The 17,807-nt window shown below is 41.3% G+C and overlaps 1 protein-coding gene across 3 annotated transcripts in view; it reads left to right on the plus strand.

Moving 5' to 3' along the window:
* LOC117512002 (partitioning defective 3 homolog) overlaps positions 1-17,807 on the plus strand; it is a 1,323,734-nt gene that overhangs the window by 1,292,951 nt on the left and 12,976 nt on the right. For all 3 annotated transcript variants that reach the window (XM_034171933.1, XM_034171942.1, XM_034171950.1), the window contains one exon: positions 14,200-14,327. In XM_034171933.1, coding sequence (XP_034027824.1) covers positions 14,200-14,327 — 128 coding nt within the window. The remainder of the gene's footprint in view (positions 1-14,199; positions 14,328-17,807) is intronic.

The raw sequence follows: 17,807 nt of genomic DNA on the forward strand, positions 1-17,807 counted from the left end.
ATTGAGAAAGTGTATAAACTGTGTAGTGATGGGTTTTACAGCTTTGAAACATCTATAATAATTGTAAAAAATAACGCTGACTACGTCGCGGTTTCGCGTATTTAGACTATTTTTTAGAATGTAACTCCAGCGATTAATGAGGGACCACTGTAACACTTTATTGATTATATACTACAAAACAATTGATACGACAGCCGCTTTTGACACTCTATTGGCACGCGTCGTGATTGGTGGAGTTCTTTTTCATTGCCGTCTTCCCGACTTCTATGTCATAAAATGAGGGTGTGTCTGAAGCGGAGTCTGAATATTTATGGGCGTGTTTAATATAATTACGATCGTTTCCACCCGCCGCATTTATCAAGATCACGTCAGGCATACGCCAGAAATGGGCAGGTGCGCACTGCTTGATACATGTCACGGCGACTTTGGTGTATTTCAAGTTTACGCCCTAAATTTACGCCACAAGTGCGCAATATTGATACATGAGGCCCATTGTCTTGTGTTAGCAGTGACACCCATGTCTCTGGGTCGTCAGCCTTTGAGATAAAGTGGCGCCCGTGAACATCTTACAGTAGTCATGAGGTCACTGGACAGAGGTGTTTGGTGATGCTGGTGTCTTTTCGGACGAAAGAGGTTCTAGGATTTCAGGGACCTACTGCTTCTTGTCTTACTGAATGGTTGTGAGATTTGGACACCATCCAGTGACATAAGACAGAAACTGGATGTCGTTGGTACCACTGTGGATGTGTTTGGAGGATCCTTGCATAAGCCCACCCACAGGCCATTTTGAACACATGAGTGGATGCACTTGAAGGAGGCTCGTGAGGCCACCACATTGTTACGTCTGAAGCAGTTCCAAGCTTCATTGGCCATGACTGGACAGACTGGTTCTTCTTGGAATTTGTAAAACCCCACTTTTAAATGGAATGATAAATATAAAATGAATGTTTTGGGATCACGTTGGATCAGAATCAGAATCAGATTTATTGCCAAGTAAGTTCTCATATAGAAGGAATTTGATCTGGTGTCATTGGTGCATAAACAACAATAAAAGAAAATACTTCTGTAAGAAGTAATGGGTGCATAAACAACAACAAAGTTAAAGGAAAAAAATACTTCTGTAAGAAGTAAAGGAGTCAAATAGACAAATCAGATTACACACAACTTTAAAATGATATTAGTACACAAATCGATCAATCAGTAAATACTAGGCATGAGCGAGTACACCACTATCTGTATCTGTATCTGTTCAACCATCTAAATCATCTGTATCAGTATCTGTACTCATAGTGGGAGGGGCCTAAACTGAAATGGCTGGGGCTTAAATCAGTACATTATTTTAAGTCTGAAATTATGGATTAACCCAGTTTAATTAAGAAGTTGCTTGTTTATTTGAAAACTATTTACAGAACAGCCTCAAAATTGAGATTCAAACCAATGTTTTTGATCACAAAAGTAAGAGAACTATATGCAGAACAAGTTTTTTATGAACTCAAAACATGAACATTCTTAAGTGTATGAATGAATAACAGAACAGCCTCAGAATTGACATTCAGTGTAGCAGGAAATTACACTCAACAAACATATAAACGCAACACTTTTGGTTTTGCTCCCATTTTGTATGAGATGAACTCAAAGATCTAAAATTTTTTCCACATACACAATATCACCATTTCCCTCAAGTATTGTTCACAAACCAGTCTAAATCTGTGATAGTGAGCACTTCTCCTTTGCTGAGATAATCCATCCCACCTCACAGGTGTGCCATATCAAGATGCTGATTAGACACCATGATTAGTGCACAGGTGTGCCTTAGACTGCCCACAATAAAATGCCACTCTGAAAGGTGCCGTTTTATCACACAGCACAATGCCACAGATGTCGCAAGATTTGAGGGAGCGTGCAGTTGGCATGCTGACAGCAGGAATGTCAACCAGAGCTGTTGCTCGTGTATTGAATGTTTATTTCTCTACCATAAGCCGTCTCCAAAGGCGTTTCAGAGAATTTGGCAGTACATCCAACCAGCCTCACAACCACAGACCACGTGTAACCACACCAGCCCAGGACCTCCACATCCAGCATGTTCACCTCCAAGATCGTCTGAGACCAGCCACTCGGACAGCTGCTGAAACAATCGGTTTGCATAACCAAAGAATTTCTGCACAAACTGTCAGAAACCGTCTCAGGGAAGCTCATCTGCATGCTCGTCGTCCTCATCGGGGTCTCGACCTGACTCCAGTTTGTCGTCGTAATCGACTTGAGTGGGCAAATGCTCAACTTCGCTGGTGTTTGGCACATTGGAGAGGTGTTCTCTTCACGGATGAATCCCGGTTCACACTGTTCAGGGCAGATGGCAGACAGCATGTGTGGTGTCGTGTGGGTGAGCGGTTTTCTGATGTCAATGTTGTGGATCGAGTGGCCCATGGTGGTGGTGGGGTTATGGTATGGGCAGGCGTCTGTTATGGATGAAGAACACAGGTGCATTTTATTGATGGCATTTTGAATGCACAGAGATACCATGACGAGATCCTGAGGCCCATTGTTGTGCCATGCATCCAAGAACATCACCTCATGTTGCAGCAGGATAATGCACGGCCCCATGTTGCAAGGATCTGTACACAATTCTTGGAAGCTGAAAATGTCCCAGTTCTTGCATGGCCGGCATACTCACCGGACATGTCACCCATTGAGCATGTTTGGGATGCTCTGGACCGACGTATACGACAGCGTGTACCAGTTCCTGCCAATATCCAGCAACTTCGCACAGCCATTGAAGAGGAGTGGACCAACATTCCACAGGCTACAATTGACAACCTGATCAACTCTATGCGAAGGAGATGTGTTGCACTGCATGAGGCAAATGGTGGTCACACCAGAAACTGACTGGTATCCCCCCCCAAAAAAAAACAAAACTGCACCTTTCAGAGTGGCCTTTTATTGTGGACAGTCTAAGGCACACCTGTGCACTAATCATGGTGTCTAATCAGCATCTTGGTATGGCACACCTGTGAGATGGGATGGATTATCTCAGCAAAGGAGAAGTGCTCACTATCACAGATTTAGACTGGTTTGTGAACAATATTTGAGGGAAATGGTGATATTGTGTATGTGGAAAAAGTTTTAGATCTTTGAGTTCATCTCATACAAAATGGGAGCAAAACCAAAAGTGTTGCGTTTATATTTTTGTTGAGTGTATATGAACTACTAAGTATGCAATGAACAACAGTTGTCATACTCAACACAACTTTCTTTTTTTTTAATTTTATGATCAAACTGTGATTTTTTTCAATTATTTATTTATTTTTACTACCTAATGTTCTCAGCATTTTTTTTCCACACAAAGTTAAACAATATTGATTAAGGTGTGTGTGTGTGTGTGTGTGTGTGTGTGTGTGTGTGTGTGTGTGTGTGTGTGTGTGTGTGTGTGTGTGTGTGTGTGTGTGTGTGTGTGTGTGTGCGTGTGTGAGTGACTCAGTGATTTTGTGAGGGGGGGGGGGAGCGAAAGAGGTTGTTTGACTGACCAATTTATTTTTATGAACTGCAGTGAGACAGTGTCAGATACTGTATGCAGCCATATTCAATAAAAAATATTAATATAGGGTACTTTGTGTGTTCAGGTATATGTGTGTATGTGTGTAAGTGCTCTGTAAGACTGTTTATTTTTTTTAATGATCTGTGTGAACTTGGTGATTCATGCAAACATCCAGTGATGGCAAACGGGGAAATAATATGTCAGCCTTGTTCACTGTATTCTTCTCAAAAGCACCACGTTCAGTAGGAGCAAAGTTTTCCAACTGACTTTATATCACCAACAAAACGAAGAGCAAACAAATGGTTAAATAAATAAATAAACCCGATCAGAGGCTGTGACCAACGCCACAGGAGCCGTTTTCAGTGCTGTCTTGTCAAATGCACCACGTATGATATGAAACAAGTTCAAGTAACTTTAAATATCAGACAAACCGAAAAAGAGGCGAGCTGAAGAAAACTTTTAAAGAGTACTGACAGAGCAATGTGAGGCAGAATCCAGCCAAGCACAGAGAGAGAGAGAGATCCTGTCTGTGTGTGTGAGAAGCAGCAGTGAGACGTGTCTGTGTAGGGAGGGGCGGGCGCTGTGTGTGACTGGCCAATCACAGAGCGTTAAGACAGTCAGTTAGCCAATGAGAATTTTTCTTCAGCACGAGCACAGATATTGATGAGTTTCATTCGGATCATGCTCGTGCTCATCAAAAATGCTTTATCTGTACCAGATACTCGTCTGAAACAAGTATCCGGCTCAACCCTAGTAAATACTAAATAAAAGAACTAGAGCACCGCGCTCGTAGTTCACACGTTTCCAATTATTCCTTAGAAAAAATGTCAAGGTCAAAGTCCTGTTAGAAGTGGTTTTTCATAAGTTAAAATATATTATATAATGGCTGAGTGGAACTTTGTCATTTGATTGGTGGCTTATATGTCATGTGACATGGATTACTTGTACCATTTGACGTTGTGTTTCATTGACCATGCAATAATTGCATGTCCCGACCACCGCGCATGCTCACACTACCAGGGGCGCAGTTTAGCTAAACATGGCAGACTTTGTTTTGCTGGTGGACGAAGATTTGAAGGAGCTAATTGACGCTGCAAATTCTTCTAACACAAAAAACATATCCAATGTGCTGTAAGGCGTCTGGAGGCATAAACAGCTGTTAGGATGAAGAGGGTCAAGTTAGGATGAAAAGCTGGACAAATTTCTGACGTGATTTTTCACTGGAGTAAGGAAAGCAGACGGCAGTGTCTACACACAATGAATGTTCTTCCATTCTTTCAATGCAACAAATATTTAATTCCGTGAAAGCTGGAACGTACCATTCAGCTCGGCTTCACTTCGTTGAATGGAATGAATTCAGTCTTACACCTCTTGAAATATTTGTACCATTGAACTCATAAATGTTCATTATTAGCATTATAGTTCATAGATCAAAAGGGCTTTTCAATGTTAAAATCAAATATCCACTAAATCTGCAATACGGATCACTTGCAGATCAAACTTAGTCTATTCATTGAGAGTGCTGGTTTGCATCTCAATCTCACAAATGAGAGTGATTGAGACACTTTTGATTGAGATATAATGCAAAATGTACACCAAATGGGCTTTTCAGTATTAAATTCAAATGTCCACAAAATCCAAAATCCATATTAGATCCGGACCAAATTTGTCAGTCAATAGTGAGTGCCATTCTGCACCTCACTTTCAAATATGAGAATGATTGGAGCATGTTTGAGTAACACATAATGTAAAATATAAATTAAATTCAGCTTGGGACTCGTCCCTCTGCCCCCAAGCTGATGACAGCGGCACGAACACATGTTGCTGCGGCCCCCACACACTCACGGAGTGTAGACATAATTTCGTTGGTGTTGCACTCGTGTAATGACAATGAGAATAAATCAAATCTCAAATCTCAATCTCTAAATGGAGTTTTCAATATTAAATTAAAATAGCCACAAAATGTGTAATCTGCATCAGATCTGGAAAGGATCAAGATCTGGAAATGGTCAAGAAAGGATGCCATCCTACATAATGCTTTCAAATATGAAAGAGTTACGAATCAACAAAGTTATGAATTCTTGAAAATTCCTTAAATGTTAAAGATAGGGGTTTTTTCCGATTTTTCCTGACTTTGCCCTTTGACCTATGACATGTCAAAAAACTTAATCAGTTCTTGCCTATCAGGATATAAATTTTCAGTAAAATGTCATAACAATATATGAAAAATTGTGGGCTCCAAGCTGTTCACAAACAAACAAACAACATTAAACATTAGAAAACATTACATTTGTTGGTGGAGGAAATTATTGCAAACAGATGTAACAGATGCAGCAGTGAGATGGAATCACTTCCCACCTGTGGTCTTTCTGTGTGAAGTTTGCATGTCCCCGTGTTTGGGTGGGTTTATGCATCTCCCCGTGTTTGCGTGGGTTCCCTCCAGGTGCTCCGACTTCCTCCCTTTTCCAAAGACATGCGGGTTAGGTGAATTGGAAACTTTAAATTGATCGTAGGTGTGCGTCTGAATGTGTTTGTCATTTGTCAGTTGGCAGAATCTTAATATCAGGGAACAGGAGCCATGGAAGTTCTAAGTGACCAGTACGTTTCGATAAAACACAGGTAACCAAATGTTAAATGTCATAAATTAATTTATACACCAGTACTAACAAATTGGTGAATGGACCATAGTTTATCTGTGATCCATACATCCCGCCCCTACAGTTCTGCATACACATGATACATGTGATTGCTTGGGACTCCAGCGAGGGCGGTCGCATCTCCTCCTGCCCCCATCACACACACCATCCTGGCCACCGCTCGCGCCACCCCTTTCCCCTCCAGGGGCTGCACAGTTTAGCTGCAGCAGGTCCCCATTCCCCCAAAGCTAGCGGCGGCGTGACTCCAATTGCAGCGGCTACCACACACTCACATCGCCTCAATTTGGAGAACGGACTGTTTCAAGTTTAGTGCACATAAACAATGTCAAATGTATATGTGTTGTCTTAATTCTGATGTGTGCCATTATTACGGTAAACAAGTAATAATTGTGGATTAATTGCTGTCTGTGGAAATGTGAGTGTGGACGTAATCTCGTTGTTGTTGCACTTGTAATGACAATAAAGCTCATCCATCCATCCATTCATATGAACTGCATGTTATTTGTAAACTGTACATAATAGTGTAGCACAGTGGCTTAGTGGTTAGCAGTGTTGCCTCACAGCAAGAAGGTCATTGGATCGATTCCCACCTGTGGCCTTTCCGTGTGGAGTTTGCATGTCCCCCCAGTATTTGCGTGGGTTCCCTTCAGGTGCTCCGCCTCCTCCCACATCCAAAGATATGCAGGTTAGTTGAATTTGTGACTCTGAAATTGTCCATATAGGTGTGTGTGTGTGTGTGTGTGTGTGTGTGTGTGTGTGTGTGTGTGTGTGTGTGTGTGTGTGTGTGTGTGTGTGTGTGTGTGAATGTGTTTGTCTGTCTGAATGTGGCCCTGTGACAGACTGGCATCCTGTCCAGGGTGTACCCTGCCTCACGCCCTATGACGGCTGGGATAGTCTCCAGCCCCCTGTGACCCTGAACTGCAGTAAGCGTGTATAGAAGATGAATGGACATAATAGTGAGAAATACAGATTTATTGCCACATTGAAGTGTTTTTAAAGTAATAACTGTGTAAATCTCAAAGCAGAGCTGAATCACATTTTGTATCTAAGTCATAAGGTTCCCACCGGTTTCTTTAACTCATTGAAGACTTTTTGATACTCAAGGTATTAGAATGCTTGTTAGAAGAATGTGAAGATAAGCTCTACTCACTGGTATTCCATGTTTTGAGGATGCTAAAAAAAAAAAAAAATCTCTTTAGTGCAAAGCATTCCTCTAGAAACATCATGGAAAAAATTGTATTTTCTCCAGGTATTGGTATGTTTCCACAGTTATCGTGGAATTACACCTGTTGACAACAGGTGTGTTCTTCCCACAGGATAAATTGAAACACACTGGAGACGTCACACTGTTACACCACCTGCCATGCTGAGGGAATTATAATCTACTGTACTCTGTGTGTGTGTGTGTGTGTGTGTGTGTGTGTGTGTGTGTGTGTGTGTGTGTGTGTGTGTGTGTGTGTGTGTGTGTGTGTGTGTGTGTGCGTGTGTGAGTGACTCAGTGATTTTGTGAGGGGGGGGGGAGCGAAAGAGGTTGTTTGACTGACCAATTTATTTTTATGAACTGCAGTGAGACAGTGTCAGATACTGTATGCAGCCATATTCAATAAAAAATATTAATATAGGGTACTTTGTGTGTTCAGGTATATGTGTGTATGTGTGTAAGTGCTCTGTAAGACTGTTTATTTTTTTTAATGATCTGTGTGAACTTGGTGATTCATGCAAACATCCAGTGATGGCAAACGGGGAAATAATATGTCAGCCTTGTTCACTGTATTCTTCTCAAAAGCACCACGTTCAGTAGGAGCAAAGTTTTCCAACTGACTTTATATCACCAACAAAACGAAGAGCAAACAAATGGTTAAATAAATAAATAAATCCGATCAGAGGCTGTGACCAACGCCACAGGAGCCGTTTTCAGTGCTGTCTTGTCAAATGCACCACGTATGATATGAAACAAGTTCAAGTAACTTTAAATATCAGACAAACCGAAAAAGAGGCGAGCTGAAGAAAACTTTTAAAGAGTACTGACAGAGCAATGTGAGGCAGAATCCAGCCAAGCACAGAGAGAGAGAGAGATCCTGTCTGTGTGTGTGAGAAGCAGCAGTGAGACGTGTCTGTGTAGGGAGGGGCGGGCGCTGTGTGTGACTGGCCAATCACAGAGCGTTAAGACAGTCAGTTAGCCAATGAGAATTTTTCTTCAGCACGAGCACAGATATTGATGAGTTTCATTCGGATCATGCTCGTGCTCATCAAAAATGCTTTATCTGTACCAGATACTCGTCTGAAACAAGTATCCGGCTCAACCCTAGTAAATACTAAATAAAAGAACTAGAGCACCGCGCTCGTAGTTCACACGTTTCCAATTATTCCTTAGAAAAAATGTCAAGGTCAAAGTCCTGTTAGAAGTGGTTTTTCATAAGTTAAAATATATTATATAATGGCTGAGTGGAACTTTGTCATTTGATTGGTGGCTTATATGTCATGTGACATGGATTACTTGTACCATTTGACGTTGTGTTTCATTGACCATGCAATAATTGCATGTCCCGACCACCGCGCATGCTCACACTACCAGGGGCGCAGTTTAGCTAAACATGGCGGACTTTGTTTTGCTGGTGGACGAAGATTTGAAGGAGCTAATTGACGCTGCAAATTCTTCTAACACAAAAAACATATCCAATGTGCTGTAAGGCGTCTGGAGGCATAAACAGCTGTTAGGATGAAGAGGGTCAAGTTAGGATGAAAAGCTGGACAAATTTCTGACGTGATTTTTCACTGGAGTAAGGAAAGCAGACGGCAGTGTCTACACACAATGAATGTTCTTCCATTCTTTCAATGCAACAAATATTTAATTCCGTGAAAGCTGGAACGTACCATTCAGCTCGGCTTCACTTCGTTGAATGGAATGAATTCAGTCTTACACCTCTTGAAATATTTGTACCATTGAACTCATAAATGTTCATTATTAGCATTATAGTTCATAGATCAAAAGGGCTTTTCAATGTTAAAATCAAATATCCACTAAATCCGCAATACGGATCACTTGCAGATCAAACTTAGTCTATTCATTGAGAGTGCTGGTTTGCATCTCAATCTCACAAATGAGAGTGATTGAGACACTTTTGATTGAGATATAATGCAAAATGTACACCAAATGGGCTTTTCAGTATTAAATTCAAATGTCCACAAAATCCAAAATCCATATTAGATCCGGACCAAATTTGTCAGTCAATAGTGAGTGCCATTCTGCACCTCACTTTCAAATATGAGAATGATTGGAGCATGTTTGAGTAACACATAATGTAAATATAAATTAAATTCAGCTTGGGACTCGTCCCTCTGCCCCCAAGCTGATGACAGCGGCACGAACACATGTTGCTGCGGCCCCCACACACTCACGGAGTGTAGACATAATTTCGTTGGTGTTGCACTCGTGTAATGACAATGAGAATAAATCAAATCTCAAATCTCAATCTCTAAATGGAGTTTTCAATATTAAATTAAAATAGCCACAAAATGTGTAATCTGCATCAGATCTGGAAAGGATCAAGATCTGGAAATGGTCAAGAAAGGATGCCATCCTACATAATGCTTTCAAATATGAAAGAGTTACGAATCAACAAAGTTATGAATTCTTGAAAATTCCTTAAATGTTAAAGATAGGGGTTTTTCCGATTTTTCCTGACTTTGCCCTTTGACCTATGACATGTCAAAAAACTTAATCAGTTCTTGCCTATCAGGATATAAATTTTCAGTAAAAATGTCATAACAATATATGAAAAATTGTGGGCTCCAAGCTGTTCACAAACAAACAAACAACATTAAACATTAGAAAACATTACATTTGTTGGTGGAGGAAATTATTGCAAACAGATGTAACAGATGCAGCAGTGAGATGGAATCACTTCCCACCTGTGGTCTTTCTGTGTGAAGTTTGCATGTCCCCGTGTTTGGGTGGGTTTATGCATCTCCCCGTGTTTGCGTGGGTTCCCTCCAGGTGCTCCGACTTCCTCCCTTTTCCAAAGACATGCGGGTTAGGTGAATTGGAAACTTTAAATTGATCGTAGGTGTGCGTCTGAATGTGTTTGTCATTTGTCAGTTGGCAGAATCTTAATATCAGGGAACAGGAGCCATGGAAGTTCTAAGTGACCAGTACGTTTCGATAAAACACAGGTAACCAAATGTTAAATGTCATAAATTAATTTATACACCAGTACTAACAAATTGGTGAATGGACCATAGTTTATCTGTGATCCATACATCCCGCCCCTACAGTTCTGCATACACATGATACATGTGATTGCTTGGGACTCCAGCGAGGGCGGTCGCATCTCCTCCTGCCCCCATCACACACACCATCCTGGCCACCGCTCGCGCCACCCCTTTCCCCTCCAGGGGCTGCACAGTTTAGCTGCAGCAGGTCCCCATTCCCCCAAAGCTAGCGGCGGCGTGACTCCAATTGCAGCGGCTACCACACACTCACATCGCCTCAATTTGGAGAACGGACTGTTTCAAGTTTAGTGCACATAAACAATGTCAAATGTATATGTGTTGTCTTAATTCTGATGTGTGCCATTATTACGGTAAACAAGTAATAATTGTGGATTAATTGCTGTCTGTGGAAATGTGAGTGTGGACGTAATCTCGTTGTTGTTGCACTTGTAATGACAATAAAGCTCATCCATCCATCCATTCATATGAACTGCATGTTATTTGTAAACTGTACATAATAGTGTAGCACAGTGGCTTAGTGGTTAGCAGTGTTGCCTCACAGCAAGAAGGTCATTGGATCGATTCCCACCTGTGGCCTTTCCGTGTGGAGTTTGCATGTCCCCCCAGTATTTGCGTGGGTTCCCTTCAGGTGCTCCGGCCTCCTCCCACATCCAAAGATATGCAGGTTAGTTGAATTTGTGACTCTGAAATTGTCCATATAGGTGTGTGTGTGTGTGTGTGTGTGTGTGTGTGTGTGTGTGTGTGTGTGTGTGTGTGTGTGTGTGTGTGTGTGTGTGTGTGTGTGTGTGTGTGTGTGTGAGTGTGTTTGTCTGTCTGAATGTGGCCCTGTGACAGACTGGCATCCTGTCCAGGGTGTACCCTGCCTCACGCCCTATGACGGCTGGGATAGTCTCCAGCCCCCTGTGACCCTGAACTGCAGTAAGCGTGTATAGAAGATGAATGGACATAATAGTGAGAAATACAGATTTATTGCCACATTGAAGTGTTTTTAAAGTAATAACTGTGTAAATCTCAAAGCAGAGCTGAATCACATTTTGTATCTAAGTCATAAGGTTCCCACCGGTTTCTTTAACTCATTGAAGACTTTTTGATACTCAAGGTATTAGAATGCTTGTTAGAAGAATGTGAAGATAAGCTCTACTCACTGGTATTCCATGTTTTGAGGATGCTAAAAAAAAAAAAAATCTCTTTAGTGCAAAGCATTCCTCTAGAAACATCATGGAAAAAATTGTATTTTCTCCAGGTATTGGTATGTTTCCACAGTTATCGTGGAATTACACCTGTTGACAACAGGTGTGTTCTTCCCACAGGATAAATTGAAACACACTGGAGACGTCACACTGTTACACCACCTGCCATGCTGAGGGAATTATAATCTACTGTACTCTGTGTGTGTGTGTGTGTGTGTGTGTGTGTGTGTGTGTGTGTGTGTGTGTGTGTGTGTGTGTGTGTGTGTGTGTGTGTGTGTGTGTGTGTGTGTGTTTTTCATAATTTTGCACATTATGTCTTGAAGACAGCAACAGTGGTGTTTCAAAAATAGACTGGAGCATGGTTAAGTTCATGTGTGTCTTTGTTTGCCAGTGTTTGTGAAATTAGTTTGTACACAGGAAATTTTGCTGAATAAAATTTACTCTGCTGGGATAACTTTTGGTCCCAGTCTAAATAGAGTAAAAAACACTCTACCATGGGGTAAATCAACTCAACATACTGTAAAATAAACTCTTTTTGGAATAAAACCACTTACATTTACAGTGCTGCAGACAAAACGGTCCGATGATAAAAATCGATCCGCCCTGCGCATGCGTCATCTGCCGTGGTTCACCGAATAACACCTCATTTCTGCTTAAAACTGCACTCCAGTCATCATCAGTCTCAGCGACAGATATCTGAAGCTTTTGTACAACAATCATTTCCACATAAATTCAACATTATTTCATCAGAAAAGGCGTAGGAAGCAATCAGAGTGCCGCAGCTACACGAGCTGCTAGCTGTTGTGTTCACTGACCATCCATCATTTCAAAGTGTCATGGATTAACGCCTCGTTCTGCTTAAAACGGCCTTGTTTCTGCTTAAAACTGACTTTAGGATGATTCAAGAGGTTTTGCCTTGTCATCTGATGGTTAATAATCCCATTAATCCATTTTAATCGCTTTGGGTGAAGAGAGTCCGTCTACAGAGCGTCAGAGCTCCGAAATGACACGTGGCGTTGGGGGGGTGGGGGGTGGGGGGGGGGCATTCGGTTGGCGACACCGGTACAGCTGATTTCACTCTACAATAGAGCGTTTTTTTACTCTATTTAGATTGGGATCAAATGTTATCCCAACAGAGTAAATTTTACTCAGCAAAATTTATTGTGTACTCACAGAAAAGAACTACTTGTTGGTAATCAACATTTTTGTTCACCTGGATATGACATCATTCCCATTCTATGGTACGTCTCCTTTGTAAAAAGGCTTGAAATCCTCATTTTAATCCATTGTTTAATGGAACAAAGATGAATCAAAATTCAGCTTCACAGTTGTGCTAATACGAGAGAACTCTGTTGTTGTTTACATCTGACTTTCCCGTGCATGTGCACAAACTGTTGGACAGAAAACGCCAGACTCCTAGCAGATGTGGTGAGAAAATGCATGGGAAAATGACTTCAGACTACTTGTAAACTTTTGATCCCGAAGATCGAAAGCGATATTCTGAGAAATTAAATCTTATAATTAAATCGTATAATTATTGTATGGCCCTGCCTTACAATATAAAGTGCCTTGGGGCAACTGTTTGTTGTGATTTGGCGCTATATAAAAAAATTGATTGATTGATTGATTGATAGACGGCGACCATGAAGGCTTTCAAGTCTTTGGAGGCCTACAGTTATTTTATCAGTGGTCACGTGAGGGAATGCCGTTATCATCCTGTTGCTGGACAGTCGCCTCTGTGCTTCGTCTCATTGGCTTTATTTGTTCTGGGGCTTACAGTCATTTTGACACCGGTGAGTCCAACTTTTCACTTTTCACGTTGTTGTGTTTGTCCGTTTGTCTGCAAAATTGCTCTTTTGCACACTCACGTTCTGCATAAATGCTCATCTTTAGGAATGTTAAACTGTGTTTGATTTCAAAAGAATGAACCAAAAATCAGATTATTGTTAGTTTGCAGCCCTCAACAGCCACAGCTTATCACTTAACTGAGGAAACCAAAAGAACAAAGAAAAATAAAACACAGAAGGGGAGTGGGTTTAATGTGATGAGTTGGAACACAGGGTGAACCCATGTGATCCCATCTTCCACCTGTACTGGGCACTTCTGAGCCAAACCACATCGGATCATCGAGACTAAATGCTTGCGAAGTGAAAATCTTGAAAATGGATTGTCATCCATCTGGATGTAATGTGTTGATGGGTTTTACGCACGGCACTGAGCTGATCCGTCAGCATGTGACGGATCACTGAATGCACGCTTTGATCGTTGACATCTTGAAATTATTACACACAATCAGTGTCTGAATAAGAGTTTTCTGCCTACCAGTATGGCCCCCGTACCGAATGAATACAGCGTGTGACGTCATTGCGATGCCTCATATCAAATACTTCTCTGGACCTCACTGTTATATTTGGAGTACATTCTTTCCTTCATGTGCATCTTCCCGTCATCACACAGAAAATCCCAAACTCCACCTTCTCAGAAAGACATTGACAATATGTTCTTGTAGTAACTGCACTGCTTTTGTACCTACAATTGTCACTCACCGTGTGCATCTTGATGTTTTTTTATTGGGGTGGTGTTGCAGGCTGCCAACGGGACAGAGAATCAGAGCGGGCGCCATTCAGCAACAGTGGAGACACAGGTCCAGAAACATAATCAAGACAACAGAGAAGGTGTCCAACAAACGCAGAGAATGTACAATTCACTGCCACGGTGAGACACCATCTTCCTTTTTGCTTTTCATTACATTTAGTGATTTACATGTCTGTCTTTCTGTCTGTCTGTACATATGTTGTTCTCTGTCCTTCACCACCAAAGCACATGGGGACTTATCACATCTTGCCTTTTACTTAACCTCTCTGACTTATTCGATTTCCATTGCTTTTCTCCCTTCCTGCTTTTTTTTAATATCCTTTTGGTTACCCTCAGAGTCAACCACCAAAAAGCCACTTCGAACTCATCTCTGGACATTCAAAGGATTTTTAACACTTTGAATGTGGTCTCTTAGAATAATTTGACAGATATTTAACATCATTAAGTCAGTGCTGACCCTGAAAAAGGGGTGACTTTGTCAGAGGCACCAACCACCCCCACCAGTACATTTCTCAGCTTCTGTACTAACCAAAGCAGTGACACTATCTTGCTTTAAAAAGCCATTTTCTCAGTCTCTCACCTCACACAGCTTGAGTTCAGAGCTACTACTGCTCCTCTTCATCTGGTCTATCTTACTCTTTCAGTTCTTTTGCATATCTGTCAAAGATATGCCAATAAAGCTTACCATATCATACATCTTGATGCCTCAGGGGGAGTTTTGCATTTCCTGTCATCTCTCTATGAAATGTTTTTACCAGTCCTCTGAACTCATCTAATCATGCTTCAGTGGAGGCAAATTGGAAAGTCAGGTGACTGCAGTTAAATGATCGATGCTTAAAAGACTGGTATTGTGGTCCTTTTTAAGTAAACACTAAGTCTATGTTTAAAAGTATAGGGTCACTAAGCTGTTTAAGATTTAAGGCATAAAAATAATTTTTTTGGCACCACTGTAATTTTATTTATTAGCCTTTAAATAGGGGATTCATTATATGACATTGTCAATATAATACAAATTCGCATTGTCTAGAAAAAATAATAATACGTTAACCTGAAGGGTAAAATATCAAAAGAACAGATGGAGTTGAACGACTTTTGGCAGCGATGGTAGCGAACCACAACAATGACGTCATAGATCACAGACTTGTGAGATGGATTCTAGGAAGGACACTGTAACAGCCAATCAGAGTAGAGAGGCACTGTGATGTCACTGTCTGGTCTCTTTCTGACTGCTAATCCAACATGCTGGAAAATCCTCTAAAACAGCTACTTTTCTGTGTAAATCTAACATTGTTGTGTTATTTACTCTGTACTTTTTGCACAAAAATCTGTAAAACTTGTTTGTTTTTGCATTTTATTAATGTTTCCCTTTTGCTGTTTCCCTTTTGTTTTGGAAATTGCGGGTTCGATTCCCGTGGGTGGCATATAATTTTTATTTTTCATAACCACATCGCGCAGCTGCTGTGAAAAGCTGCTGTGTTCCTGCGTGCACAGAACTGTTGCAGCATGTATTTTTTTTTTTTACTTATTGTTTCTTCACAGCAGCTGTGTGATGTGTAGGCACATCGCGCAGCTGCTCGCACTGTGTTCCCGCATACACAAACTGTCGCACCGGGCTCATGCACGCCTGCCCATTGGTGCGATGTTTGCGTGGTTCACTCATATGAGCAGTTACGACGTGAGTCGCTCTGAGTCATACATATTTGCACTACCTGTGAAGAGGCCCTTAAAAAAAAAATCCCACTTCAGTTGCCTTTGAGCTGTGGCTACTATGTACCTGGCTTAGCGGTTAGCTCTGTTACCTCACAGCAAAAAGGTCATGGGATCGATTCCCACCTGTGACCTTTCTGTGTGGAGTTTGCATGTTCTCCCTGTCTTTCCTCTGGGTGCTCTGGTTTCCTCCCACATTTAAATACATGCAGGTTAGGTGAATTGGAAACTTTATAATTGCCCGGGTCTCCCTTGTAAAAGAGATCTCATTCTCAATGGGACTAACCTGAATAAAAGAAATGGGTGTGTTATTGCATCATTACAGACAAAATATAATTAGATGGCATTTGGTGGTTACATGCCATAGTGAACTTTCTTGGTTTTGAGACTGGAATTTCAGATTTTTAAATAACTGTAAAAAAAATAATGTTAAATGAAGGATGCTGACAACTCAAAATGATGTCCAGTGTGTTCTAAATCCACCCACATGCTCACATTTTCTTTATTTTCACAATTAGCAGCTTTTTAAAATGAATGAATAATGGGATACACTGATACAGAGTTGCATGAAGAGAATAAAAATAAACCCTTTCTGTGTCTCTCTGTGACAAGTTCCCCGACTGAAAACAATTAAATGTGAGTTATTATATTTGAAATGGACCTTATGTTCTAGAATGTTGAATTCTGAATGAAGTCTGATTTATTTTTGCTTTTACTGTGTTTCCAGTTTAAACAACAACAAAAAACTTTAACTGTATGTGTGTGGTCGTTCTGTTTTCACAGTATCTCTGCTCTCCTGCGATTTCTATCTGCACAAAAAAACATTTCTTCATAGCCATCCTTTTTTGGCTGTTCTGTCTCTGAACAATCATGGTTGGGTCAATTAAAATGTGTCCCTGTCTATCAGTGGTTATGGATTTGTGGTCCACATGGACGTATGATCAATATGGACTGTATAAGCTGGACTGATCTATGTGTTTCCTTCATCTGTGTTATCTCCTGGTATCACATGTGGTGTGACAGCTGCCTGCCACCCTCTCCTTTCGGTTATTCTCCTGGAAACGTCTCCCTGCTCGGTTAAATACCCAGACGAGGGTGACCTTTGATATGCCTTTCTCTCATGATCTCATTGCATCTTTAAGTAGAGCCTCTCATGAGCTCAGGTTTGACGTTTGACCCCACCTAAGTCCTTTGGGATCTTTTGTTTCAGCACAGCTCCTCATTAAAGTGCTCAAGACTTGCATCTACAGATTAATAGCCACGAGTGTCTTCAAATCAACTCTCATTTGGAAAGCCTTCTTCATACACTCACGTTCCACACCATGGATCAGATCAAAGCAGGCATGGATTCGTCTGAAAGGGGACATTCCTGCCCCAAAACTCCCCCTTCTGTCTCGCACAAAAAAAAAAAGCTTCCAGAAGAAGTCATGGTAGCTGGTTATCTGATGACGGCCGGGCTTAGCTTGCTGTCTGAGATGTGAGGATTGGAAAAGCACTAATGAAGCCGTGTTGTTGGAACAGGATTAGCGGTGACAGGCAGTGGAGTGCAGGAGGGTTGAGAGGAGATCTGGTATTTTAGTGGGAAAAAGATGCCACTGATTAGCCTAAAAAACGCGCTCACACAGGAACTAAAATGCACACTTGAAAAACACACGAACACATCGGCGTAAGGCTCTTAGCGGTGCTGTGACATAGCAGTAGATCAGCCAGTTTTGTGCAGCGGCATGATTTCTTTTCCCCAGGACAAGAAGAAAACATTAATTTGTGTCTTTTGACAATTAAGAAAAAACAATATCACAGTGATGGTTTCATTTCCCGCTACATGCTGCTTCCCATCATCATTTTCTCTGTGTGCTTTTCCCTCCTCATGAAGTCTGATTCTTACCAGCTGCT

Source organism: Thalassophryne amazonica, chromosome 1, assembly GCF_902500255.1.
Source record: "Thalassophryne amazonica chromosome 1, fThaAma1.1, whole genome shotgun sequence".
Taxonomy (NCBI): Eukaryota; Metazoa; Chordata; class Actinopteri; order Batrachoidiformes; family Batrachoididae; genus Thalassophryne; species Thalassophryne amazonica.